The 27,480-nt window shown below is 50.0% G+C and overlaps 1 protein-coding gene across 3 annotated transcripts in view; it reads right to left on the bottom strand.

Moving 5' to 3' along the window:
• Nucleotides 1–23,494, bottom strand: part of LOC143842841 (DIS3-like exonuclease 2) — a 228,492-nt gene extending 204,998 nt beyond the window's left edge. Inside the window, exons 1-2 of one of the 3 annotated variants that reach the window (XR_013233375.1) lie at nucleotides 23,257–23,401; nucleotides 14,638–15,317 (exon numbers count right to left, since the gene is read on the bottom strand). Coding sequence is in view for 1 of the 3 variants with exons in the window: in XM_077348100.1 (XP_077204215.1) it covers nucleotides 14,638–15,301 (664 nt within the window). In the remaining 2 variants the exon portion in view is untranslated. Of the gene's footprint in view, nucleotides 1–14,637; nucleotides 15,318–23,256 lie in introns of all 3 variants that reach the window. The other 2 variants (XM_077348100.1, XR_013233376.1) reach the window with 2 other exon arrangements.
• Nucleotides 23,495–27,480: the final 3,986 nt, after the last annotated feature.

Raw genomic sequence — 27,480 nt, 5'->3', positions numbered from 1 at the left:
GCCAGATCCTGAAGATGAAACTCAAATATTTGGCCACCTCATGAGAAGGAAAGACTCCCTGGAGAAGAGCCTAATGCTGGGAGCGATCGAGGGCAAAAGAAGAAGGGGACGACAGAGAATGAGGTGGCTGGATGGAGTCCCTGAAGCAGTAGGTACAAACTTAAATGGACTCCGGGGAATGATAGAGGACAGGAGGATCATTGTCCATGGGGTCGTGATGGGTCGGACACGACTTCGCACATAACAACAACAAATATAAGCCCACAGGAGGTCGCCAGGTTTGGTACGGACGATAAACGTAAACACCCAGAGCCTTTAATCATTTCTTCTCGTATTTCCATCCCACCCTCCTGCAGGAAAGAAAAGTTCCTCGAAATACTGGCTCTCTAATTAGAAACCCCAACGAGTCTTTTCTGACTTCCTGGGACTCTCTCTCAGGGGAGCTCTAAAATCAAACCCTGAATCCACTTGGCTTTACTCCATCCTTGGGAGGAGCCAGGGAAGATAACGCATTGACTGATTCAGGCTCGGTCTCCTGAGATGCGGCTAGGTTTTGAGCACCTTAGAGCAGGGGCAGTCAACCTGTGGTCCTCCAGATGTCCAGCGTTTGCTGGCAGGGGCTCGTGGGAATTGTAGTCCATGGACATCTGGAGGACCACAGGTTGACTAACCCTGCCTTAGAGACCCAAAAACAACAGCCATTTGGGAGTTCATCACCTCATAGGGTTGTGTCAAGTACAAGACGTACCTTATCTCTGACAAGGAGAGCTCTGACTCTCGAAAGTTCATACCTTCCTCGCATCTAGAAGTTCTCCTGCAAAGCAACACGGCTACTTTCAGCGTGTTGCAAATCATTTATTTTCACAGTGTGGATGAACAGCAAAACAGCAAAGTCTCTAATGCAGTAGTTCTCAACCTGGGGGTTGGGACCTCTTTAGTTTACTGTTAAAACTTAATTCAGCATATTTCATTGTTTTTATTGGTATGATTTCTTTGAACGTATCGTTGAAATTTGATGTGACCTGCCTTGAGCCTACGATGAAGGGTGGGCTATAAGATTAAAAATTGTGGTGATCGTGATTTTATAGCAGCGGAAAAGAGCGAGATCGTCAAGGTGGGACAAAAGGCAGAGCTGAACTGAGAAACCCTGGGGAAAACCCAATTTATATACAATCATGAACAATGGATCTTCACGCCATTGGTCAGTTTTGATTTAATTTCTGCGAAGGAACACATGCATAATTTTATGGTTGGGGGTCACCACAACATGAGGAACTGCATTAAAGAGTCACGGATATTAGGAAGGTTGAGAACTACTAATCTAGTGAGGTGCTCCAGAGTTAGCCTCCTAAAGACTGCTGCAAAAGCTGAGTGATGCTGAAAACATATGCAAAGAATCCAAGCACAATCTTGGGGTGCCTCTGAATGAATGAATGAATGAATGAATGAATGAATGAATGAATGAATGAATGAATGAATGAATGAAGCAGACCATTCAGATTCCAGAGACACGAAACAAATGGGCCACACAGCATGGGTAGAAAAGTACTACATATCATGAGACAAAAAAAATTGTTGAATGCTATTGCAAATATTTAATGTTATTTCCGAATAAATGAATGGCAGAGAGTCAACCACTCAGCGGTTACAAAACTTAAAGTCTCAGTTATCGAGACGCCACTGATCTTCTCATCAATGTAGGAACAAATACTTCTACCTTCTCATCCATGTAGGAACAAATACTACTGCCCAGCAGAGCATGGAACATATTAAGAAAGACTTTGTGGATCTGGGGGGAAAGGTAAAGGACCTGGGAGCGCAAGTTGTGTTTTCATCAGTCCTTCCTGTAAATGACCGTGGCTTAGGAAGAGAGAGAACAAGTGACCATGGCTTAGGAAGAGAGAGTGTCCTGCATAGTGCAGGGGGTTGGACTAGATGACCCATGAGGTCCCTTCCAACTCATTATTCTATGATATGCAAAATCAGTGAGCTGTTGAACAGATTCTTCATCATAACCCAACCGTGAGCGTGTCAAGAATGAAAATTCTTCTACAGATGCGCGATTTAGGTTCTGGTAAAGAATCTTTTTCAAAAACAGCTTACACCGGATGCCGTTCAACAACTCACAAAACTAAATTGTATCTCTTGGGGAAATATACCTTTGAGAATAATTATTTCTGTTCACTATCAATCTACAAATTTCTGGAAGATCAGTGACATTTATGTAACTGAGGCTCTTCAAGTTTTGTGACTACTGAGGGTTTGAAATTCAGAAGACAGGCCTCAGAGACCCTTCCAACATCATTGATGTGACAATGACATGGATTTGAACTGAGGTGGTCTGTCCGTGCTCCAGCTTGGCTCTCTGCCTCTTCCACAGAACCGACAGTTTAGAAAGGAAGGGACTTCAAAATCTGTTCCAGGGTCCCCAACCTCTTTGAGGCTGTGGCCACCTTTGGAATTCTGAAACTGAGTGATGGGGGCAACCACAAAACGGCCCCGTAAAATGGCTGCCGCAGGAGATGAAGACCACCACAAGATGGCTACCACCACTGACCTCCAGTAAGGATACTTGAGATACTATCGTCACAATGGTTGAACCAAACTTTTCAAAAACTTGCACAGCCAATGAAATGCCCAGCAGACAATCAGACGCCTCTTTGGTCCCATCTGTCCTTGAAAAGCACCCCAGGGGCACCTGGAAAGGGATCAGTGGGCACCCCCACAGTGGTATGGGCACCTTGTTGGGGACTCCTGCTCTAGATTAGGGGTAGTCAAACTGTGGCCCTCCAGATGTCCATGGACTACAATTCCCATGAGCCCCTGCCAGCGTTCATGGACATCTGGAGGGCCGCAGTTTGACTACCCCTGCTCTAGATGGCCAATGCCATGTTCTTAGAACTTCATTCCCCCAGGACACAGCGCCAACGCCCCTGCAGTCAGGAAAGAGCACAAGCTGAGCCTAAAAAAGGAATCCGTGGATCTGCACCCATTTGCCATCTCAAAAACTAAACTGGTTTTTGCTTGCCGGTGAACTTTTCAGCTTTGCTGTTTTAATGATGGTTATTTATGTCTCCAATCCAGTTCTCCGGGGCAAGAGAAGCTTTCAAAAGCCTCACTAAAGCACGGTGGAGTTCCCAGGTGACCCCCCATCAAGTGGAGTGAGGCATTCCCACTGCCGCCTTTCGGCAGTCAATTATTCCTTTTGGTTTTCGTAGCAATTTGGCAGAGAGGTGTTCGGTGCCAAGGAGACCAAAGTTGCCCCTTTGTCCGGTCGCTCTGCCCGCCAACAGCACCGAATGAGGCTCGGACCGTGAGCCGGCCGTCTTCCACTGGGAATCGAAGGGACTGCTGAGTTTCCCAGTATTGGATCATGATGCAGATAGGAAGCTTACGTTTAAACAGGGGAGGTAAGGTTCCAAGTCGCTAACAAGAAGTCTGAGAGGAAACAGATGCACTGCCAAAAACGCTGATAAGACAACTTGGACTGGTTTGCTATCAGCTCACGGGTCCCTTTTCCACACACTGAGAGAAGATAGCGAGGCTCCCGCATTGTTCTCGGGATTTCCTGCAGAGAGCAAGAGCCCCGGGCTATGTGGGAAACCTGTCGGCAAACCCGCCGGTGAAAGCCCAGGCCTATACTGAAGCAGGTGCAAAACCAGCATGTGCAAAACCAGCGTCCTCTGAGGTGGGGGCTGCCGGGGCCCACAGCGATCCATTCCCCCCCCCACACACACACACACACACTTATTTGCCATTGCTCAGCCATCATTCCAACTCAACACAGTCCCAGGACAGCAAGAGTGCTCTCAGGCAGGTAGGGGAAGAACAGGCGGGCAGAAATACGGATGCATTTGGGGCAGGGGAGTGGGTAGAAGTATTTGAAACTCAAATACTTTGGCCACCTCATGAGGAGGAAGGACTCCCTGGAGAAGAGCCTAATGCTGGGAGCGATCGAGGGCAGAAGAAGAAGGGGACGACAGAGAATGAGGTGGCTGGATGGAGTCAATGAAGTCACTGTCCATGGGGTCGCGATGGGTCGGACACGACTTCACCAAAAATCTCCAGAATCCAGTCTGGCCTGGAGGAAATTTATCTACTATCCCACGGTGGCAATCTGCAATTCCCTGGGTATGCAAGGAAGGGTCAGAAGAGCCCGGCACCAACACAATCCCTTCCTGCCCAGCCACGCCCAATCTGCCACAGTGCACCGAATCAAGTAGAGACGACCCGTCAGCCAAAGATGAATAAACAGAAAGACATTTCCAAGCTGGCGATGGCAAAAAGCTTTATTCAGAACAAGTTCCTAGGTATGAAAACTTGTTTTCGTATATTACTTCCTCAGTAAACTCATTTCTGAATTGTTTTTTTTTCCCAGGGATACAAACAAAGTCTTCAACCCACTATCTAATTCTTGCATTTTATATACCTTATATTTAATATTTTAAGCCATATAATTTGGGTCTATTAGTATCAAAGGTCCATCTTAAAAATGCCACCGCTTCTGGACCTGCCGTCTTGCAGCAGCTAACTGAAACATACAATGATGATAAGTCCATAATGTCCACTAAACCAGGGGTAGTCAACCTGTGGTCCTCCAGATGTCCATGGACTACAATCCCCATGAGCCCCTGCCAGCGTTTGCTGGCAGGGGCTCATGGGAATTGTAGTCCATGGACATCTGGAGGACCACAGGTTGACTACCCCTGCCCTAAACCCTCGCCCAGTCCCCGCCCTTAGCCAGATACCCAGGGTTGATGTTGCATATAGGAGACACCAGAGCTCTGCTTTATGAGCCCTACCAGTTGTGGCAGGCCCCTCAGGTAGGGGCCAGGACCGGAAAGGCCCTGGCCGCGAACTTCGCATGGGCCAGGCATCACCAACCTGTTTGAACCCACAGAGCGAGGAGCCCTGCAGGAGGCGTAAGGAGAAAGACGGTCCCTCAAGTATACGGGGCCCAGATCGCGGATGGCCTTAAAGGTTAACAGCAGAACCTTGAAGTTGATCCGTTGTCCAACTGGCAACCAACGACGCTGCCTCAGCACTGGCTGGATATGGGTCACCCGAGGAGTGAGGACCCTAGCAGTGCATTCTGGACCAGCTGTAGTGCTGTATTTATACATTTTATTGGTTTTATCTATAACTAAGGGAAAATCCCACTGTCCTGGAAAATACAATGGGCACTAGCCTTCCCCCCCCCCCCCAGGCAAGCCTGCCAAGGCCTGGAGAGGCCACAGTGGGCCTTTTCGGGGGGGGGGAGGGCTGGTGGGGACTCCACTCCACTCCCCCCCTACCCTGAAAAGGCCCACCGCAGCCTCTCCAGGCCTTGGCAGGCCTGCCCGGGGCAGAAGGATTGCTGGTGGGGACTCCCTTCCTCCTTCCCCTGCCCCACTCCAGGCAGGCTCTGCGGGACTTTTTGGGGCGAGGAGGGAGTGCTGGTGGGGACTCCATGCTTCCTGGGCAGGCCCATTAAGGACTGTTAAGGCCGCAGCCGGAGGATGCTCAAGGCGAGCAATGGCAGGGTCTCCCTCCCTCTCTCCCCCCCTACAGAGCCCACAGTCCCAGGACCCTCCCTCCCAGCTCCCGCAAGCTTACCACAGGCTGGCACTTCTTCCAGATGGAAGCAGTTGGAGGGGGATGCGGCCAGGGGTGGGACATCTTTCCTGATTGGCCGCTTGTTTGGACAGACAGCCAATCAGGGATAGGACAGCCGGGACAGCATACCTGATGGGCGGTTAGGCGATGAGTCCCAACTCATCCCACCACCCCCTCACCATTTTATTTATATGTTCAGATTCAGATGTTATAATATACGTCACCCCAAGATGATGGGTTTGAGAGGGGCAGCCTAAACATCTATTATAATAATAAAATAAATAAGCTTCCCTAGCCCTGACTCGGATGTCCCAGGCCTGCCTGCTCTCATAAGATCTTGGAAGCTCAGCAGGGCCAGCTCTGGTTCACGCTTGGATCGGAGGGCACGCAATCACAGAACCATAGAGTTGGAAGGGGCCACACAGGCCATCTAGTCCAACCCCCTGCTCAACGCAGGATCAGCCCTAAGCATCCTAAAGCATCCAAGAAAAGTGTGTATCCAATCTTTGCTTGAAGAGTTCCAGTGAGGGGGAGCTCACCACCTCCTTAGGCAGCCTATTCCACTGCTGAACCACTCTGACTGGGAAATTTTTTTTCCTGATATCTAGCCTATATCGTTGTTCTTGTAGTTTAAGCCCATTACTGCGTGTCCTCTCCTCTGCAGCCAGCAGAAACAGCATCCTGCCCTCCTCCAAGTGACAACCTTTCAAATACTTAAAGAGGGCTATCATGTCCCCTCTCAACCTCCTTTTCTCCAGGATGAACATTCCCAATGACACTTCTGAAACCTCACAGCCTTCCACAGCAAGCTGGGCCTTATCAGTTGTGGCACCAACACTTTGCGACTCCTTCCCCAGGGAGAGTCCTCTGCCAGTGTCTAGGTTCTTTGGTTTGGCCGACCAAACAGTGACAGACCCTCCCCTTCCTGGTTCTGATGCGAGTCTGTTTACGTGTCTTTCTTGAATCATTTTACAATTTTAAATGTATTTTTAATTGTTCAAATGTTTTCTGTTTTTTCACACCTGCTCTCTTGGGGACCCTGATCGGGTGGGAAAGGCAGCATTAAAAAGTTCAAGTAAATAATAAACAAAAAGAAATGTAGCCAGAGTCACGGGGGTAACCATGCTGGTCTGAAGCAACAGAACAAGATCTGAGTCCAGTGGCAACTTTTAAGACGGACAATAATTCATCTGGGTAGAAGCTTTTGAGTCCATGCACCCAGAATGAAACTCTGTAGGTCTTAAAGGTGCCTCTGGACTCAAATGTTGTTCCAAAAATGTAGCTTTGAGGTCTCAGAGCAACTCTGGCAGGATTGCCTCGTGGCTGCATTGGCATGGCACATGTGGATCTTGAAGGTCAGTGAAACAGAGCCAGTTTGGTGTAGTGGTTAGGAGTGCGGACTTGTAATCTGGCATGCCAGGTTCGATTCTGCGCTCCCCCACATGCAGCCAGCTGGGTGACCTTGGGCTCTACACAGCACTGATAAAGCTGTTCTGACCAAGCAGGAATCTCAGGGCTCTCTCAGCCTCACCCACCCCACAGGGTGTCTGTTGTGGGGAGAGGAATGGGAAGGCGAATGGAAGCCGCTTTGAGCCTCCTTCGGGTAGGGAAAAGCGGCATATAAGAACCAACTCTTCTTCTTCTTCTTCTACAGTGAGCAATTTGCACGCAGCAGTTCTCCCGTTCAGTCCCCAGCATCTCCCCTTGAGAGGGGTGGGAACCTTGCGCATGGGACTTGGAAAGACCGGAGACCTCGGAGAGCTCATGGCAGTCAACAGAGCCTTTAAATCAAGGCTCTTGGCCCGGCATGTTACAGAGTTTCTCAACCTCCACCCTGCTAACCGCTTCAATCGTTTTGCGGCATTACATAAGGAGAGGAAGCAGCCAAATGAAAATCCCACAGTGTTTTAATTACTATTCTTGTATCTGGTAGCAAGGTCGGGGCCCAACGCAAGCTGTACAAACGGGCGAGGGGAACAGCGGGCCTCGGAGACGTGACCCTGATTGGGAATCGCATCAACACACACAGGAATCCGGAGGGCCAGGAGCGAGGGCTTCGTTTTGTCAAAACAGTATAAAAAAACGGAGGGATTAAACACCCCTCTTTAAAAAAAAAAATGAACAAATGCCTTTTGAAAAAAGACAGCGGCTGGTTACGCACTCTGCTTTTTTAAAGAGGAGAGGAGCTGGATTTTTGTACCCCGCTTCTCACTACCTGAAGGAGTCTCAAAGCGACTCACAATCGCCTCCCCTTCCTCTCCAGACCCCCCTTGAGGCAAGTGGGGCTGAGAAAGCTCTAAGAGAACTGTGACTGGCCCAAGGTCACCCAGCTGGCTGTGTGTCGAGGAGGAGTGGGGAAATGAGCCCAGTTCTACAGATTAGAGGCCACCGCTCTTAACCGCCACACCAAGCTGGCTCTGGTTCTAGACACGTCCAGAGGAGGGCAGAGAAGAAGGTGCAAGGCCGTGTCCTCTAGGACAGGGGTAGTCAACCTGTGGTCCTCCAGATGTTCATGGACTACAATTCCCATGAGCCCCTGCCAGCATTTGCTGGCAGGGGCTCATGGGAATTGTAGTCCATGAACTTCTGGAGGACCACAGGTTGACTACCCCTGCTCTAGGAAAGGTTGAATGAAGGAGCCATCTGTAGCATTAGAATTGAGCAAGAGCCCAGGAGCACCTTACAAACCACCTGGAGGATGAACTTTCATGAGTGAACTCTAATTTCTTCAGAGACCTAATATCGGAAGAAGGGAGCAGTGACTCACAAAAGATCATATCCTGCCACAAAGTTTGCTAGATTTTAAGGACACCTGGTCTTTTATGTGCCCAAGGCATTGCCGATCTCCAGTCTGAGGTCAGGAAATAATTTTCCTCCAGGCCAAACTGGCCCAGAGATCCTGGAGGGTTTTGCCTTCCTCTGGACACAGAGCAGGAGTCATGGAGGGGATGTACAGAGAAGGAAGTTGTGAATTTCCTGCGTTGTGCAGGAGAATGGACTAGATGACCCTTGAGGCCCCTTCCAGCTCTCTGTTTATACCAGCTCAGACTCCAAACACAGTCTGTCACAGTGTCAATACATCTTCCCATGAATTCATGCAGGGATGGCTTTATAACGGGGATCAGGCAGCTTCATGGAAGGCAGATCCAACAACGGTTCTTAGCCATGGAAGTCAAAGAGAGCCTCCATGTTTGAAAGCAGTGTACGTCCAAAAAAAGCAGGGTATCTTCAAAAAAGAACCTCATCAATAAAAACAATCACTGGAAGACGAACAGATTCCCCTGGAGAAAGAAGCCTTCGGTTGGCGAAACACGTTGGGAATTTTTGGGAGGTTTAGAAACAGAGTGAAGAAAATTATTTTGCTTATTTTGCACCGTTGGCCTTGGTCTTGTTTTTTCAAACCTACTGACATTAATTTCCTAAAACTACAGGTGCTGTTTCTATTATTGGTAGAGTTAAAGTCCCTATTTTTCCGTCTTTTGAAAAAAAATCAGATTTTTCTGTAAGCCTGGGGACAAGACCAAAGACTGTAGAAACATCCCTCTAATCCGCTCATGGCTCTCATCTCTAGATTTAAGTATCCACCGATGGGGCCCTGCTGAGAATTAGATAAACTGATGAATGGTAAAATTTGAAGAATGTTTTATTGGGGAGGGTGTTTTGTTTTAAAGGCTTTCATCCCCCTGCAGGTAAGACCCACACTTGAGTAGCACACCTGGGCACCCCGGGCTCATCCAACACAGTCGCAACTAAACAAAACTCGTACTAGCCGAGTGCTGAAGAGCCACAGCGCCGTCCCGGCTGGTGCAGAGGCTTGGCAATAAAAGCAGTTTAGTAGCAGGGGGCTGAAAGTTTATCAAAACAGTTCCCGCACTCCAGCGGAGAGGAACAGCAACATCAGCCTCCTCAGGGAGGGGCCAAGCCGCGCCGATGGCTTTTCGGGACTCTCCGTGAACTTGCTCCACCCTGCTTCTGACCTCCCGTCCACCTCCCCGGCCCTGCTAGCTCCCCTCTGACAGTCCCGAGCTCCCAATAGGGGGTCTCTCCTTCCAGCTGGTCTCATTCCCACCCCACCCCTGGAGACACCCGCTTCCCCTTTCTCTCTTCGGGGTCACGATACTATAAAAAGCCTCCGGGACGCATCACAATGGATACCGCCCAAAAACACACACACACAAAACCCCTATTAACAACACTGTGGAATATACTACTCTGCTTTCTTTGGACCGAGAAGCCTGGAGGAGGTCCTGTAAAGATCTCTACGGAAAGAAAGGCGGCTAGACCAGCGATGAGGCTCCACACAGCGGGGTCAGCAATTCTGCAGTGAGAAGGCTCCCACAAGAGTGACTCTGAGCACTGCGCTCTCCCAGGCGCTACACGTTTGCTCTGGGTGGGGAGGGGCTGCGGCTCAGGGGCAGGACATCTGCTTGGCAGGCAGAAAGTCGCAGGTTCGATCCCCAGCAGCTCCAGTTCAAGAGGCCAGGCAGGAGGGAATGTGAAAGGCCTCCGCCAGAGACAGCGGAGAGCCGCTGCTAGTCTGAGTAGATAATAGAGGCCTTGATGGACCAAGGGTCTGATTCCGAAAAAGGAGGCTTCATGTGTGTTCAGGATGAACCGTGCTCTGATGGCGGGACATCAGCTTGGCCTGCGGGAGGTTCAATCCCTGCCGTCACCAGTTAAGATCAGGCAGGAGGTGACACGACAAACCTCAGCCTGAGATACTGAGGGAGCGGCTGCCAATCTGGGCAGATCATGCCCAGGGGGTTGGGCTAGATGACCCGTGAGGTCCCTTCCAACTCTATGATTCTATGATTCTATGCTGATCTTGATGGGCCAGTGGTGCGATTCTGTATAAGGCTTATGGCTCTTAACAACTACACCACACTGGCTCTGTTTTGGCCACGTAAATTCATTCTCTTGTACGTTTTCTTCTATTGCTGTTAATAGCTAATAGCAACAATAACTAGTAACAGCAGCAACAACTTTTTTTTTCTAACCCACCCTTTACAACTGGCTCAGGGCGGGTAACAACAGAATTATTATTAGCTTGGTGTAGTGGTTAGGAGCACAGAATTATGATCTGGCAAGCCAGGTTTGATTCCCCGCTCCTCCTCCACAGCTGGGCGACCTTGGGCTCGCCACGGCACTGATAAAGCTGCTCTGACCGAGCTGGAATCTCAGGGCTCTCTCAGCCTCACCCACCTCACAGGGTGTCTGTTGTGGGGAGAGGAATGGGAAGGCAATTGGAAGCCGCTTTGAGACTCCTTCAGGTAGAGAAAAGCGGCATCTAAGAACCAACCCTTCTTCTTCTTCAGTAATCTCAGGGCTCTCTCAGCCTCGCCTCAGTCTGAAGGCAGCAGAAAAAGGCAAAGACCCAACAGGAGATGGATCGACTCCATGAAGGAAGTCCCAGCCTCCAATTTGCACGACTTGAGCAAGCCTGTTAACATTAAGACTTTTAGGAGGTTGTCAATTCATGGGCAAAGACAATAAGATTAAAGGTGGTAAAGGTAAAGGTGTCCCCTGTGCAAGCACCGAGTCATGTCTGACCCTTGGGGTGACGCCCTCTAGCGTTTTCATGGCAGACTCAATACAGGGTGGTTTGCCAGTGCCTTCCCCAGTCATTACCGTTTACCCCCCAGCAAGCTGGGTCCTCATTTTACCGACCTCGGAAGGATGGAAGGCTGAGTCAACCTTGAGCCAGCTGCTGGGATTGAACCCCCAGCCTCATGGGCAGAGCTTTCAGACGGCTGCCTTACCACTCTGCGCCACAATAAGATTAGGAAATGACAATAATGCTAGGAGAAGTTGAAGGCAGCAGAGTCCTGCTTGAGAAGGCCTACAATTAAAACCCCCAGTACGAAACACAAGCCATTAAAAAATGGGGGCGGGGGAAAACTCTCTATGACAAGGGTAGTCAAACTGCAGCCTGTAGAGTGTTCGCTGGCAGGGGCTCATGGGAATTGTAGTCCATGGACATCTGGAGGGCCGCAGTTTGACTACCTCTGCTCTACGACTTCTGCTTCCCTATGCTGTACCAAAGAGCCCACCTTCCAAAGAAGCCATTTCCTCTAGGGGAATTGTTCCCTCTAGTCTGGAAATCTTTGTTAATGCTAGAAGAAATCCAGGCTCCACCTTGAGGCTGGAGAATCCTGGCCTGGCCCATACATCTTTGGAGAAAGGGAGCCTTCAGCATCAGCATTCTCTTCCCAGCCCATGGAAGACACAACTGATCCGGACAATTCATCTCCTCACACACACACACACACACACACACACACACAGATAAAACACAACTGAATTGACTTAGCTGACTTTTCCCCCTAGCGCTTCCACTTGGCTGGGGAAAGGGATGGAACGAAACCCGATCTCTCGGGAAAAGACAAACGTGAACAAATCACCAAGCTGTTTGGGGAGGTTTTCGGGCCAAAAAGTTTCTTTTAAAAACGCCAGGAGTTGTGATTTATAAAGTTTATCGCTTCAACAACTGGATCTGCTTAGCACATTTTTTTTTTCACAACTCTGTTGCAAAAACTCCCAACCTTTTGCCATCCTGGCATTCAAGGTCTCCCAGCCTCCGTAAGAAGCACCCATAAACTGACACGTTATTCACCCCGACTGATCGGAAGGGACGAAATCTGGCAACACGGAATTACTGTCAGTGTTTATCCGGCCTCTGTTCTGCAAGCCACAACAAGGAACGCTTTCGCTCAAACCAGTCAGAGATCACAGAATCACAGAGTTGGACGGGGCCACACAGGCCATCTAGTCCAACACCCTACTCAATGCAGGATTAGCCCTAAGCATCCTAAAGCATCCAAGAAAAGTGTGTATCCAACCTCTGCTTGAAGACTGCCAGTGAGGGGGAGCTCACCACCTCCTTGGGCAGCCTATTCATAGCGTGCTGGTGCAAGGGGGGTGAGGCTTGCTGGCAGGAAACAACCCCAGTATGGTGTCCCCAGTACGGTGCCCACTGATCCCTTTCTTGGTGCCTTTCAGTGTTTTTAGAAAGCGGGCCGGGCCGGGGGAGACTTTCCTCGGGACAGCTTCTCACAGGCGACTGGAGATTGCGATTCGCTGTGCAGATTTTTGAAATGATGTCTTTGGAAGCAGACGCCACCAAAACACTGGGTGATTGAAGGTGAACTGGCAGCCACGAGTAGCCGGTCCTGGCCGCGAGGACCATGTTGGGGACCCCTGTGCTGAAGGTAGAATCAGAGTTGGTTCTGCTGCTTTTCTCTACCCGAAAGAGTCTCAAAGCAGCTTCCAGTCGCCTTCCCTTTCCTCTCCCCACGACAAACGCCCTATGAGGGAGGGGAGGCTGAGAGAGCCCTGAGATTACTGAAGGAGAAGAAGAGTTGGTTCTTATATGCTGCTTTTCTCTACCTGAAGGAGGCTCAAAGGGGCTTCCAATCACCTTCCCCCACAACAGACACCCATATTAGAAGTCCGCGCTCCTCACCACTACACCAAGCTTCACCACCCTTGCACAAGCATGTCAGGATCTCTGACCGGCACCAGAAGTCCAGAAAGCTCGAAGAGGTTGGGGACCTCTACTTTATCCTCAGTGGAACTCAAACTCCACAGGTTCCAGTTCTCAATCAGTCATCTTTTGCCAGGCTGAATCAATTCAAAGCAGAATGAAATTGCATGTCAAACTTTCCAATTGCTTTACTTCCTAAACAAGCATGCAACTAACTGTTTGTTATAGCCATTAAAGTGCATCTTTTCCCCTGTTTAGCTCTCTTTTGAAGAACCTAAGAAAACACGTGCCAAGATGATGGTCATGCGGCCCACGTACTTCTTTTGAAATGAAGAATTTCCATTTACTCCCTACATACGCATGAAAGATGCCACGCAAGAACACTCGTGTGAATAGCACCCACAATTTTTCTCCAGGACACAACCAGCAAAAATAGAATACAACACATGATCCTCCAGGGGTAGTCAAACTGCGGCCCTCCAGATGTCCATGGACTACAATTCCCATGAGCCCCTGCCAGCATTCATGGGAATTGTAGTCCATGGACATCTGGAGGGCTGCAGTTTGACTACCTCTGCTTCACACTGTAACGCTCATGCACAAAATTCACATTTTTTAACACAGGCTTAAAACTGACCGTGAGAATTCAGCTTCAACCAATCATGGGCTTCGTTACTACAACCCTCAGTAGGTTCGTTTTGCTGGGAGACCCAACATCTGTAGTGTGCATGATTCAAAAGCATATAAAGAACAGCCTACAGGGGGCACTGGAGGACATGTGTGTGTTCCGCATAGTTAGATTAGGAACTTCCTGGTGCTTTTTTGAATAATCTCCTCCAGGGTCCTGATTGGATCACTGGAGACTTCCTCCTCCTTCCAGCACACGTCCTCCCTGCTTGCCTCCAGAATGTGAGCATAAAGCTCCCAAGGGAATCTCAAAGCAAGGAATTATCATCATCCGTCATATGGCAGAATTACACACAGGAAACATATAACAATAGCGGTTATGCAGACAGAGCACGGAATGGTTTAAGCCACTTAAACCAGCATGGAATGGTTTAAAATGGGGACGCCCCAGTACTACACGAATCCCAGCACATTTGGGAAGGGGCTGTGCCCCAGTTGGCAGAGGGTCTGTTCATCATGCAGAAGGTTTCAGATTCAATCTCTCACATCTCCGGTCCTTTTCAATGGAGATGCCAGGGATTGAACTTGGGACCTTCTGCATGCCAAGCAGAAGCTCTGCCACTGAGCCACAGCCCTCCCCGTGCATCTCAACACCCAGCACAAGCCTCAGAGGATATGGAAACGGTTGGATGTTTGTCACCCAGCCTGGGAGGTTAGGAAGCCAGTGTAGCCAAGAGCAGTCTAACGTCCTTCAGCTGCCTGCCAAGCTCACAGCAAGACACCAGCTTTCTGTTACCCAGACGAGAGAAGGCTCCCGGACGCCAAGACCCCGGCAGTCACGGGGAATTTGTCCGGCTCGACCGCCTCTCCTGCCAGCGGGGTGTTCCTACCCCCATAAGCCACTTAACCCCTGCAGATATTAAACAGCTCACCCTGGGATTGGCTGGGAGACAAGTGACTGCCCTTCCTGGTGTTCGCGGCAGGCGAATTCGTGCCGAACTGCGAAGCGAAGCTCTCTGTCCTGCCCGCGACAGCGTGACCCTCCCGGCTGCTCCTCCATGGCTCTTCTCTGTCCCTCTCCTCGGAGCCGGAGGTTTTGTGCGGAGAGAAGTCCGGCCGGGGAGACATCCCTTGGCTGTCCCGTACCTGCCACGCGCTCGACGAGACAGCTGCATCGCCACGCCAATTAGGCGCGAGCTCCTCTCCTTCCACTACCTCATCCTCCTCTCCTCTGCCAGGGCCGGGATCTCTTTTCCTCCTGGGAAGGCTCAGGGCTCGGCTCTCGCTCAGATTCTCGGGGCCCGGCTGCGGGGCCCGGACAGGTGAGCAGCTGGGAGCCAGCACCCCGTTTTTCGACAGGGTTTCCCGCACCAGGCAGCTCTTCAAGGTGACTTCGGTGTCTGAGCCCGAGTCGTTGAGGAAGCTCTCATCGAGCTGAAGTTTCTGGGCGATGTGGTTCAGGTACGACCGGAACCGTCCACTGTGGTGTTTCTGCACGAGCCGGGCGTAAGCGTTCTTCTGGGGCACGGTGGGCTTGCTGGAGCCGTCTTTGGGGGCAGGGGCAGGGGCTCCTCGGGCAATCCCTTGAGGCTCCATTGTCCGGGGAGGTCACCTGTCATCAGAGGAACATAAAGATAAGGTGCTGTTGGTGGGGCGAGGGGAGGGCTGCAAGGAGAGGCTGGGGAAAGGTGCAGGAAAAGGCCACTGAAAGGATTAAAGGGATGGAACGCCCTCCCTATGAAGAAAGGTGACAAGAGGTCAGCGCCCTTTCGCTGGGGAGAAACAGCAACTGAGGGGTGACATGATACACCCTCACCATGGGAGACAGAAAGGCAGAGAGGGTCGGTTCAGAACCAGCAGGTTGAAACGATTCAAAATTTTGGCCAAACATCCGAAAGAAGTTCCTGACAGTGAGAGCATTTCCTCAGTGGAACAGGCTTCCTCGGGAGGTGGTGGATGCTCCTTCTTTGGAAGTTTTTAAGCAGAGGCTAGATGGCCACCGGACAGAAATGCTGATTCTGTAAATCTGAGCAGATTGTAGGTGGGTGGGCAGAAATGGCTGGCTCTTGTGGGCCTTTCTTGCATGCCCAGGGAAATGCCAATTGTCACTTTGGGGTCAGGAGGCGAATTTCTTCCAGGCCAGAGATTCTGGTTTATTGGGGGAGGGGGGCATCATCTGGGCATGGAATTGGGGTCACTGTGGGTGGGCAGGTAGTTGTGAGGGTCCTGCATAGAGCAAGGGGTTGGACTAGATACCTCCCAACTCTATGATTCTATTGTAAGTATATTTCTCCCTTTCTGGTGGACACTCAGTACCATTAAGGGCAGTAGATAAAAGGAAGTCCCTCTTCACCCAAAGATTCATTTCACACACAGAATCCACTGCTGCAGGAAACGGTGGCAACTACAAGCACAGATGGCTTCAAGGGGGGACTAGAGCAACAACTGGAGCAGAGGCCCATCCGTGGCTCTTAGCCCCAAGGTATAGATGGGACACTCTGTCTGGGGCACTGATGGCTCTTATGTTCACTTCCAAACAGCAAATAATATATCCACAAAGAACAGGGGAAAGAACTCAAGTACTGGAGATAAAATTTATTTTATTGAAAACCTTTATGAGCCACCTTTTTCCCATACAGAGCTCAACACAGCCCACAGAAAAGACAAAACACAACATTAAATGCATTGCCAGCATAAAACACACAATTCAGGACAGCTAATAATGTCACCCAATGCATGCCGGTCTAAATAAACCCGACTGAAAGAGAAGGGGCCAGGCGAATGTCCCGCCAGTAGGTTATTCCAGAGCTATGGGGCTGCCACTGAAAAGGCCCTTTCTTGTGCAACCACCAAACAAGTTTCTTTGATTGACAGGGCAGTCGGGAAGGCCTCTCCTGGGCAGGAACATGAGAGAAAACTGTATTTCACACAAACCGGTCTCAAGGCATGGAGGGCTTTAAAGGGCCCAAGTTCCAGCTGCTTATTAAAAAGAGCCCGCTTGGTTTGTATGCATCCATTCCTAATAGAGCACCCCGGTAAGGCAGTCCACCATTCTCATGAGAACCTCAGAAGAGCCCTGCTGGACCAGACCAGGGGCCCATCTAGTCCAGCCTCCTGTCTCGCACAAGGGCCAAGCAGTTCCTCTGGAGCAGGGGTAATCAACCTGTGGTCCTACAGATGTCCATGGACTACAATTCCCATGAGCCCCTGCCAGCGAATGGCTGCTCTAGAGGGCCAGCCATAGGGCATAAAAGTTGAGGCCTTCATAAGAATATGAGAAGAGTCCTGCTGGATCAGACCAGGGGTCCCTCTAGTCCAGCATCCTGCCTCACACAGGGGCCAGCCAGTTCCTCTGGACGGCCAACAACAGGGCACAGAGGCTGAGGCCAGGATGCAAAAGCACAATACAACACAACTCCCAATCTTCTGTTTGTGCTCAGCAATCTCCATTCCTACTTTTTATCAGATGAAGGGTGACCTTGGGCCAGTCCCAGTTCTCTCAGAGCTCTCTCAACCTGACCTACCTCACAAGGTATTTGTTGCGGAGAGGAGATTGCAAGCTGCTTTGAGACTCCTTCGGGTAGTAAAAAGCAGGGCACAAAAAATCAGCTCTTCTTCTTCTTAAAAGCTGATACCCTGAAACTCTGGTTTCTCTCTCAGGTGGACTGAATCTAGTTATTCGGCTACAGGCCAACATTGATTCCCCCTCTGAAACGATCAACCTGGAGGCTGCAGACATGATCTGCAGCTGATGCTGTAAGAATGATTGAAAAACCCCCTCTGCTCAAAGTCTGGGAAATGTCCTTGCGCCCTGGGCAGATGACGCTCTGCCAAACTAACGCGGCAGACACCATGCAAAAACAAAAGGGCTGATGGTATCCGTCTGTGGGTTCTCCAAAAATAACCAAGGCTTTCCCCCCTCAGTGGCTTAGAATGGTTTCAACAGGAAGGGTGGAGACTTTCTTGAAAGTGGCAAACTCCTGCAGCTGGACCAGATGGACCAGTGAGGGTCCATCTAGTCCAGCATCTGGCCTCACACCGTGGTCACCCAGTTCCTCTGGAGGGCCAACAAGAGGCCGAGGCCTTCCCCTGATGTTGTTGCTTGGCACTGAGAGAATTAGTGCCCCTAAATGTGCAGTATTTGAGTGGGGAAGAAAATTTTCTCTTTGTTTGATTTCTCTCAGTCAAATCTCTCTTTGTCCAATCCTCACTATAAGCCCAAGTCCATTCTGTACTTCCCTGGAACTAATGCCCTATAACAGAGGTAGTCAACCTGTGGTCCTCCAGATGTTCATGGACTACAATTCCCATGAGCCCCTGCCAGCATTTGCTGGCAGGGGCTCATGGGAATTGTAGTTCATGAACATCTGGAGGACCACAGGTTGACTACCCCTGCCCTATAACTTTGATTCTGGAAATCTTACATCCTGAAAATAAAAAAGGAATCTTGCTTTTGGTGCCTGAGAAATGGACTCTCAAAAGCTTATGCCCTGATTCTCTGTTAGTCTTTAAGGTGCGGCCGGACTTGAATGTCCTTCTCCAAATGCAGATCAGCACAGCTACTCATCTGAAAGCATCTTTATGTTCCAAGCAGTGTGACAATTCTCTGCTAAGCCACACCCCACTCACTACGGCTGTTCGTGTTTTTCTGGCAGAGGTGTATGAGATTCAGCAGAACCCTACAGGCTTGAGACGCAATGAACAGCTCTTTCCCAGCACCCCACAAGTCTAATATCACTCAGTAATCATTTGGTTACTTGCATATCAACAACACGTTGATGGAAGTAAGCAATAATATAAGCAAAAAACAGAGCATAGAATCCTAGAGTTGGAAGGGACCTCCTGGGTCATCTAGTCCAACCCCCTGCACTATGCAGAACACTCACATCCCAATCGCTCCTCCACTGTCACCTGCCACCTCCTTGAGCCTTCACAGAATCAGCCTCCCCGTCAGATGGCTAGCCAGACTCTGTTTAAAAATCTCCAAAGATGGAGAACCCACCAGCTCCCGAGGAAGCCTGTTCCACTGAGAAACCGCTCTAACAGGATCAATAGCTATTCAGCCACCCATCTGGACAAGCCTATCCACTCGGCCGCCTACGCAACATCAACTGTGGTACTCAAGCTGAGTGAGAATGTGCCGGAGAGGGTCCCCACCTCGGAGAACAAACCGCTTCTCAGTGTCTCAAGAAAGAGCGACAAGCCAGAAAAGAACGCAAGCCACGCAGACTGGGGTGAAACTCCGCCCTGCCCCAAAACCAGCGCACCCAAGCATCAGCCAGACTATCCCCCAAAGAAAATTATACAGGGCACGACACACACGCACATCCCACACACAACATCTCACTTCCAATTGCAGCAGTCCCTGAGGAGCCAGAGGAGAGGTGGGGGCAAAGTTGGCCAGCAAGAAAGACCAAGTCCATCTCGAGACAAAGAGCCCGCCCTGCAGCACCAGAAGAAAACGTTCAAGATATTATCTTCACCCACATAAAGTTGTCTGTAGAATATCTAGCCAATCCAATGGTATTTGCGGGAGATGTCATGACACTCTTGGGTCTTTTTTTCATATGTGATGGTTTCGTAAACTTATTAAAAAGCCTTGGATAAAAGCACGTGATAAATGACAGGCCATTTTTAACTTTAAGTTACCCGTCTACCGAAACAAGGTAGAGGGTTTGGCTTCCACGTTACCCACGGTTGCCAGTCTGCAGTTTGCATCCAAGTGGAAACAACAAGAACCGCCTAACATGGACTAACGGACTGGGAAAATCTGAGAGCTTGCAGTTACGGCAAAGCTACTCAATCTAATCAACAGAAGACCACCGGAAGAATTCCAAGACCTGGGACTGTTAAAGGAGTCTTTTGCAATCTTTTGTAATTTCTGTTCATTCTTTTTCAGTAAGATAAAAATAATTTCTTTTTCAAAAAATATATTATCTTCACAAATCAGGTCTCCACACGTGCAACTGGATCGATGTTATTGCCAGCAATGCTAGACCCAAGTTGTTGCGATTCACACCTATGGCTGTGACGCTCTCAGTGTGCTCTGCCCCTCTGACCACCCCCACTGGGGTGGGCAGGGGTTGTCTTGGCAAGGAGGAAGTCATCTGCGACTTAGCCTTTTGCCACAATCCTGCCCTTTATTAGAAAAATATAAGCTCCTTCGACCAGAGGTCTCCCGCCATACAATAAAACTGCAGCACAAACGTCGATAACTATTACAGAATGAGGGTGCTAGGAAACCATACCACTAGCAAAATCACTAGACTGTCACGTTGATAATTAGCAGGGCAGTCTGTCAAAGGTATTTTAATGGACAATAATGTGGCCACAGTACCAAAATTAGCCAACAAAAAATAAACCACCTGCAGATCAATGGCAAGCAGGTGCTTGCTCACATGGGGGGGGGGGGATCCAAAGTTCTGCCAATGAACACCTGAGGTCACAGAATAGCGTAAGGTGGTCTCAGGTCATGCCAGAAGCACGATGACAGAGGTGCCTAGAGAATGGAGTATTAGCAAATTGCCCCTTCAGTTCAGCTTCAGGATCCCGGCATCAATGTCTAGCAATTGCTAGGAATTATTTTTTTTAATGGAGGGTTTGGCCCCAACTGCAAAGCTGGCTTTTTATACCTCACTTTTCACTACCCGAAGGAGTCCCAAGGCTTACAAGCCCCTTCCTCTCCCCACAACTGACACCCTCTGAGGGAGGTGGGGCTGAGAGAGCTCTAAGAGAACTGCTCTTCAAGAACAGCTCTGCAAGAACTGGGACTAGCCCAAAGTCCCCCAGCTGACTGCATGTGGAGGAGCAGGGAATTCTTGCCAGACTATTCTCACAGAGCAGTTCTGTCAAAGCTCTCTCAGCTTCACCTACCTCACAAGGTGCCTGTTGTGGGGAAAGGAGGGGAAGATGAGTGTCAGCCTCATCTTCCCTGTTTCAGGCAGTGAAAAGCAGGGTATAAAAGCCAGCTCTTCATCTTCTTCCCTGCACTGTTCAGGGAGTTGGACTGGCTGACCTATAAGGCCCTTCCAGCTCTATGATTCTCAAGGGATCTTGCTGCAGAAGGTGAAAGAAGGGCCCATGCTCCTGCACAAAATTAATTTTATCGAGTGCCAAATAGCTAAGCGTCCACCTTCTTTCCAGAAACCAGGCCTCGAGGCCAGCAATTGAAACAAAAGGAAAAATTCACAGCAACCAGTAAATGAGTGTGAGCTTGGTGTCTAAAACCAAAGCGTAGGCTAGCCCAGGATCCTGTCCTCTGACCAGTCCTGAATCCCAGGAAAGTGTGAAAGAGGAGCAAGAAAGGGACACCTTGCACATGCCAAACTGTGCTCTTTAATCACATCGCACTTTGTATATTCTAATTAACTTCCAAGAGGCACTTGTGAATGCCTAACTTCAAGATTGAGGAACACAGCATGGTATGTTCCAAAAACAGTTTGACTGCTTGTTATTCTAGGAGTGCAACAAGCAGGAGTTTCCCCTCAAAATAAGCAGAGCAGGGGAGACGGAACCAATGCCTTGAGAGGACCACATGAAGAATTGCTCTTGTAAGGCAGTGGTCCCCAACCCCCAGATTGGGGACCAGGACCGGTCCATGGATCAGTCGGTACCGGGCCGCGGCTTCTCCTCATCCTCCTCCCAGGCTGCTGCCTCCGGGGTTGCCCCGCCACTCTGCCGCCGGCTCACCTTTGGTGCTCTCCAGCAGCTGCCATGGCTGGGGCTCCCCCTCAGCGTGCCACTGCACAGCTGCTGCTGGCAGTGCCCCCCAATGGGGGGCAGGAAGTCAGGGGCACTGGCAAGAAAGCAAGTGGAGCAGGGGCTCAGGCGGCGGCAACGTCCCTCAGCAAAAGACTACCCCCTGGGCCTCAGTAAAATTCTCAAGCGGAGACCGGTCCTGGTGATAAAAAGGTTGGGCACCACTGCTGTAAGGGACAGACCAAAGGAAGAAACAAGTAGGAAAGAAATGCACTATGGTCACACCTGCGTACTGCATGCCTATCCACATCCTTCTAAGAACCCTTGGAAGCCCTTGACGTGCATTTACAGTGCTTGTTTTCTTCCTTGATCAATTTACTCCGCAATCACCAGTCCAATACAGGTAGCTAAAGCCGGCATAGGTTGGTCAACTGTCCACAGCTTTTGCAAAGGAATCTTGTGACACCTTAAAACTGACAAGGTTTTGTTCTAGAATAAGCTTTCAGGGAGAACAAGAAATGTCATCAGAAGCAACGCCAAGAGTCCTTGCTAGGCAAAGGTGTATTATAAAGAGTAATAATTGTGGTTTTGTAAATAGCAGGTTGACAAGCCTATGAAATACAGGAAGAACAGGAGGAGGGGTAATTATGCAAAACTCCGATGTGGTCAAGGAAAAAATATAAAATTCACAAAACAGTAATAGATGCCAGCCAGTTTTAGGTTTCTTTGGCTACTACAGGGGTCAACCAGCAACACATTTCCCCTGGTTTTGCTTAACTGATTAACTTATTAACACCTGCAATGTAAAACAAAAATCCCACTTTGCCCACAGCCCACTTTGCCCAGGCAGTGATGTGATGACAAATCATAGTGAAGGAATCCCAAAATGAGGGAGAGTGTATTATTACCCACAGCTGCTATTGTGCAATCCTGACCGGACGGTCAGCCCAGTTAGTATTTAGTTGGGAGACCATCAAAGAAGTCCAGGGTTGATACACAGAGGAGGAGAATGGCAAACTACAGATGTCATCTCTTGCACAGATGACATCTATAGCCCTCCTACTTTGATTAGAACAGCATTCATGTTGTAAGCTGCCTTAAACCCCAAAGAAAGACAAGATTTCTTTTTGGTTTCTTCCATACAAATTGAACAGATTTTGTGCTTCTCTTGATTGCACTTGGAAGCTACCTAATGCCACCTAGCCCTGCCTGTCATGGTCCTTTGACCTTGCTGTGCATAGCTCCACGGCCTTCATGCATCCCCCCCCTTTATACCCCCTCCCTCGTTTTTGCAACGCCCTGAGTGGTGATGGGTGTTCAGAAGAACGAGCTAGCTGAAGCCTGTTCCGTGTTTCTTGGGCTGGCCTCCCTGACAAGGGGACGACACGGTTTTCCTTTCCACGTTTTGCTCTCTGGGGCAGAGAAAAGCGAGCCTTAGGGTCGTCATCTCTGGGCGAGGGGAAACCAGGAGACTTTGGGGGTGGAGCAGGGAGGGGGCAGGATTTGGGGCGGGGAGGGATCTCAATGGGGCACAATGCTATGGAGTCTCCCTTCCAATGCAGCCATGCCTCCAGGGGCACTGATCTTGGAGACTGGAGATGGGCTGTAACTGCAGGGGATCCCCCGGCCCCGCCTGGAGGTTGGCATCCCTAGGCAAGAAAAGGCACAAGCGGCGGAAAGCGAGCAGTGGCAGCAGCAGCCGCTTCCCTCGGGGGCTGGAGCGAGCCTGGGGGGTCTGGAGGGCTCCCCCCCCCGTAAAGGCTCCCCCTCCCCTCCCCCATCGCCGCAGCCGGGAGGGGGCACCGGGCGGGACGCGGCGACCCCCTCCCCAGACACGGACCCGCCCCACTCACCTGCCTCCTTCCAGCTGCGGCGGCTTCACACTCCCTACTTCCGCCTTCGCTTTGCTTCCGGGTGAGACGAAGGTCTTCCTACGGGTTGCGGCAAAGGGCAAGATTCCTCGGGCGCGAAATCGTCTGGACGTTCTTCGCTTCTGGGCGCGGAGCAGCGGCGGAGGAGGCGCTGATGGGGAGGAAAAGGGGCGCGCGCCGGAGAGGCTTTGTTTGGTCCGCCCACGGTCCAGGGTTCGAATCCCGACATCTGCGGTGCACAGCGCCACAGGGAGAGATTGGGATACCAACCTCCCGGTGAGCCCTGGAGATTCCTTAGGACTGCAGCACCACCCCAGACTGTACAAATCCGTTTTCCTGGAAGCTTTGAAGGGGGGATCCTAGACTTCCATCTTGGAAAAGAGGGCCTTTTCATCTGTTTTTTTTTTTTAAGACCCAAATAGGCTTGTGCGCTTCTGCCCCTGAAATCATTATTTTGATCAACCACTGTTCTGGAGGCAAGCAGGGTGTCTCCTGTTCAGGAGGAGATAACTGGAGAGATAACTTTAAAAACATCAGGAAGTTCCTATCCTAGCTATGCTAAATATAAGGTATCCCCTGTGCAAGCACCGAGTCATGTCTGACCCTTGGGGTGACGCCCTCCAGCGTTTTCTTGGCAGACTCAATACGGGGTGGTTTGCCAGTGCCTTCCCCAGTCATTACCGTTTACCCCCCAGCAAGCTGGGTACTCATTTTACCGACCTCGGGAGGATGGAAGGCTGAGTCAACCTTGAGCCTGCTGCTGGGATCGAACTCCCAGCCTCATGGGCAGACAGCTTCAGACAGCATTTCTGCTGCCTTACCACCCTGCACCACAAGAGGCTCTTTAGAGATGCTATACATCTCTTCCAATGCCCCCTGTAGGACACTCTTTCTATTTGCTCAATTATGCACACTGCAGATTTTGCCTCTGGGTGTTCCAGGTCAGGGATCATAAGTAAATGCCATCCCCTTGAGCCACTGTTAAAAGGTGCAGGACCTTCCCCCCCCCTCCTCCAGGTTGTTGGCAACCCTAGAAATCATTACCTTCCACTTATCCTCCTCCTTCGTTTGGTCTGTACCGAGATTATAGGATCGGAGCCTATTACTCTTCTTTTCATATGGTGGCTTTATCGTATTTATGACTTACATAGCGGTCAGTTGCCCTCGGGCCCTTCATGCAAGCAGAGAAGAGGGATATCAGTCTTTGAAATACGTCACGCAGCAACCACAGTGACGGCTAGGCCCTGCTCTTAGAACCAGGGTTTTATATGCCGTGTTCTCTAGCGAAGGGAATCTCAAAGTGGCTTGCTGTTGCCTTCCCTTCCCCTCCCCACAACAGGCACCTTATGAGGGAGTGTTCAGAGAGAACCTGGGTTGCCAGCTCTGGGTTGGAAAGACCAGGAGACCTTGGGGGTGTGGGCAGGATTTGGGGCGGGGAAGGACAGTGGAGGATAATGCTAGGGCAGTGGTTCTCAGCCTTCCTAATGCTGCAACCCTTTAATCCGGTTCCTCATGTAGTGGTGACCCCAATTATGCAAGTGTTCTTTCACAGAAATTAAACCGAAACTGACCAATGGCAGGAAGATCCATGGTTCAGGATTGTACATCTATTGGTTGTTTTCCGGGGCTTCTCTGTTCAGCTCTGCCTCTTGTCCCCCCCCCCATGCCGATTTCACTCTTTTCTGCTGTCATCAAATCATCATCATCATCATTTTTAATCTTATAGCCCACCCTTCACCGTAGGCTCAGGGCAGGTCACATCAAACTTCAACAATATGTTCAAAGAAATCATACCAATAAAAACAATCAAATATGCTAAATTAAGTTTTAACCGTAAACTAAAGTTGGTTTTAAAAAAACATCTCTTGATAAAGCATATTGAAGGAGGCCCCTGGCCCATCCGAGGCAGCCTTTGTAGGGTTACCTTCTTGTTTGTCCTATCTTTGCTGCTTTTTGTGTCCATTCTCATTACTCTCAAGGGCAGCTCTGTGGTAGAGCGAGGGCCCCCCTCCCAAAAGGCCGCCAAGGAAGGCCAGGGTCCTCACGCAGAGGCAGGTCGTGGGAAACCATCTCTGGAGGCCTCCTGCCTTCAAAACCCTAGGCCGGCTGTAACTTGAAAGCATTTTCTACCACTGTTTCCCTCCAGGCCGTAAAAAGGTTACGGTGCTGTTTCCATACGGGAAGCCTCTGGGCATTTTTTTCTCCCGCCTGGGAAAAACCGACCAAGCAGCCCTCTGCAAGGGCAGCGCTTCCTCCAGGCAGCCGCTAATGAATGGCTAGTGGGTCAAAAGGGCAGGAATTGGGAGCCCACGCCCAGGTGGGAAGGTGAAAACGCAGGTTCTTTGAAGCCATTATCCCAAGATGCAGGAAGATGCCTCCTCTCCAGCCCCGACACCGACCATCCATGCAGGTCCAGTGGAAAAATCGCTCAAGACTGAGCCAGGAAAGGAAGGAAATCCGTATGAGAGTATTTTACATGGTTCTGTGTTTCTTACTAACCTCACCGGGATGGCTGATCATGCCCAGTCTCATCTGATCTTGGAAAATAAGCAGGGCTGGCCCTGGGGGACCACCAAGGAAGACCAGGGTCCAAACAGTGGGGCAGGCCATGGCAAAACATTGAAGAAGGTCTCTGCCCTGACTTGGAGGGCCCAGGCTAGCCAGATCTTGTCAGACCTTTAGGACCAACAAACTTTAATTTTGGGTATAAGCTGTCGGGTGCATGCAGTACAGAATTACTCTTTGTTGGTCTTAAAGGTGCCACCGGTCTCAAGCTTCGTTCTGCTGCTCCAGAACAACAGGGCGACACACCTGAACCAAAGAGAGCTGGCTTGGTATAGTGGTTAAGGGCGGTGGCCTCTAATCTGGAAAGCCGGGTTTGATTCTCCGCTCCTCCTCCACATGCAGCCGGCTGGGTGATCTTGGGCCAGTGACAGTTCTCTCAGAGCTCTCTCAGACTCCCATACCTCACAGGGTGTTAGTTGTGGGGAGAGGAAGGGAAGGTGTTTGTAAGCCACTTTGAGACTCCTTCGGGTACTGAAAAGTGGGGTATAAATAAAGCAACTTTTCTTCTTTAAGGCCAACAAAGTTTTATTCCAGGTAGAAGCTTTCGGGTGCATGCACACTTCTTCAGATACAATGCACATGTGTGAAAGCTTCTACCTGAAATAAAACTTTGTGGGTCTTAAAAATGCCACTGAACTTAAACTTTGTTCTATGGTGTTTTTAGTCCACCTTTCTCAGCCTCAAGGAGGAAGACACAACGCAAGTTAAGGCGCTCAAGGGCATGAAGCATCTCATAAGAAATGCAGCAGGACAAAGATTTCATCCATCGAAAACAAAGGATAAAGATGAAATGCCGTATAAAAACCAACTCTTCTTCTTTGTGCAAGAATCCAAAGAAGCAGGCATTCCCCTGAAAGCTTATGCCCAAAATTAGATTTTTGCTGGCCTTAATGGTGCCACTGGATTCAAACTTGGTTCTGCTGCTTCAGAACATCACAGCGACCCACCTGAACCAAAGTGGGTCAAACTTGAGCTCATTCAGAGGAGGGCAACGAAGATGGTGAGGGGTTTGGAGACCAATACATAGGAATAAAGGTTGGGGGAGTTTGATCTGTTTAGCCCAGAGAGGAGACGACTGAGAGGGGATCTGATAATCATCTTCAAGTATTTAAAAGAGTGTCATATGGAGGATGGAGCAGAGTTGTTCTCTTTTGCCCCAGAGGGATGGACCAGAACCAATGGGGTGAAATTAATTCAAAAGAAATTCCATCGAAACATCCGGAAAAAGTTCCTGACAGTTATTGCGGTTCCTCAGTGGAACAGGCGTCCTCGGGAAGTGGTGGGTTCTCCTTTGGAAGTTTTTAAGCAGAGGCTAGAGAGCCATCTGACAGAAATGCTGATTTTATGAACTTAGGCAGATGGTGAGTTGGGTGGGCAGGAAGGGATGTGCCAGTGTTTGTCTCTTGTGGCCCTTCCTTGCATACCCAGGGAACTGCTAATTGCCGCTTTGGGATGGGAGGTGAATTTCCTCCAGGGATCCCAGACTGGCCAGGGATTCATGTGGGGAGGGGCATCATCTGGGCATGGAACTGGGGTCGCTGTGGGTGGGCAGGTAGTTGTAAATTTCCTGCATTCCGTAGGGGGTTGGACTACATGACCCTGGAGGTCCCTTCCAACTCTTTGATTCTATGATTCTACTCT

Source organism: Paroedura picta, chromosome 8 (genome assembly GCF_049243985.1).
Source record: "Paroedura picta isolate Pp20150507F chromosome 8, Ppicta_v3.0, whole genome shotgun sequence".
Taxonomy (NCBI): Eukaryota; Metazoa; Chordata; class Lepidosauria; order Squamata; family Gekkonidae; genus Paroedura; species Paroedura picta.
The sequence above is the reverse complement of the archived record's forward strand: the minus strand, read 5'-3'. Positions and strand labels throughout refer to the sequence as shown.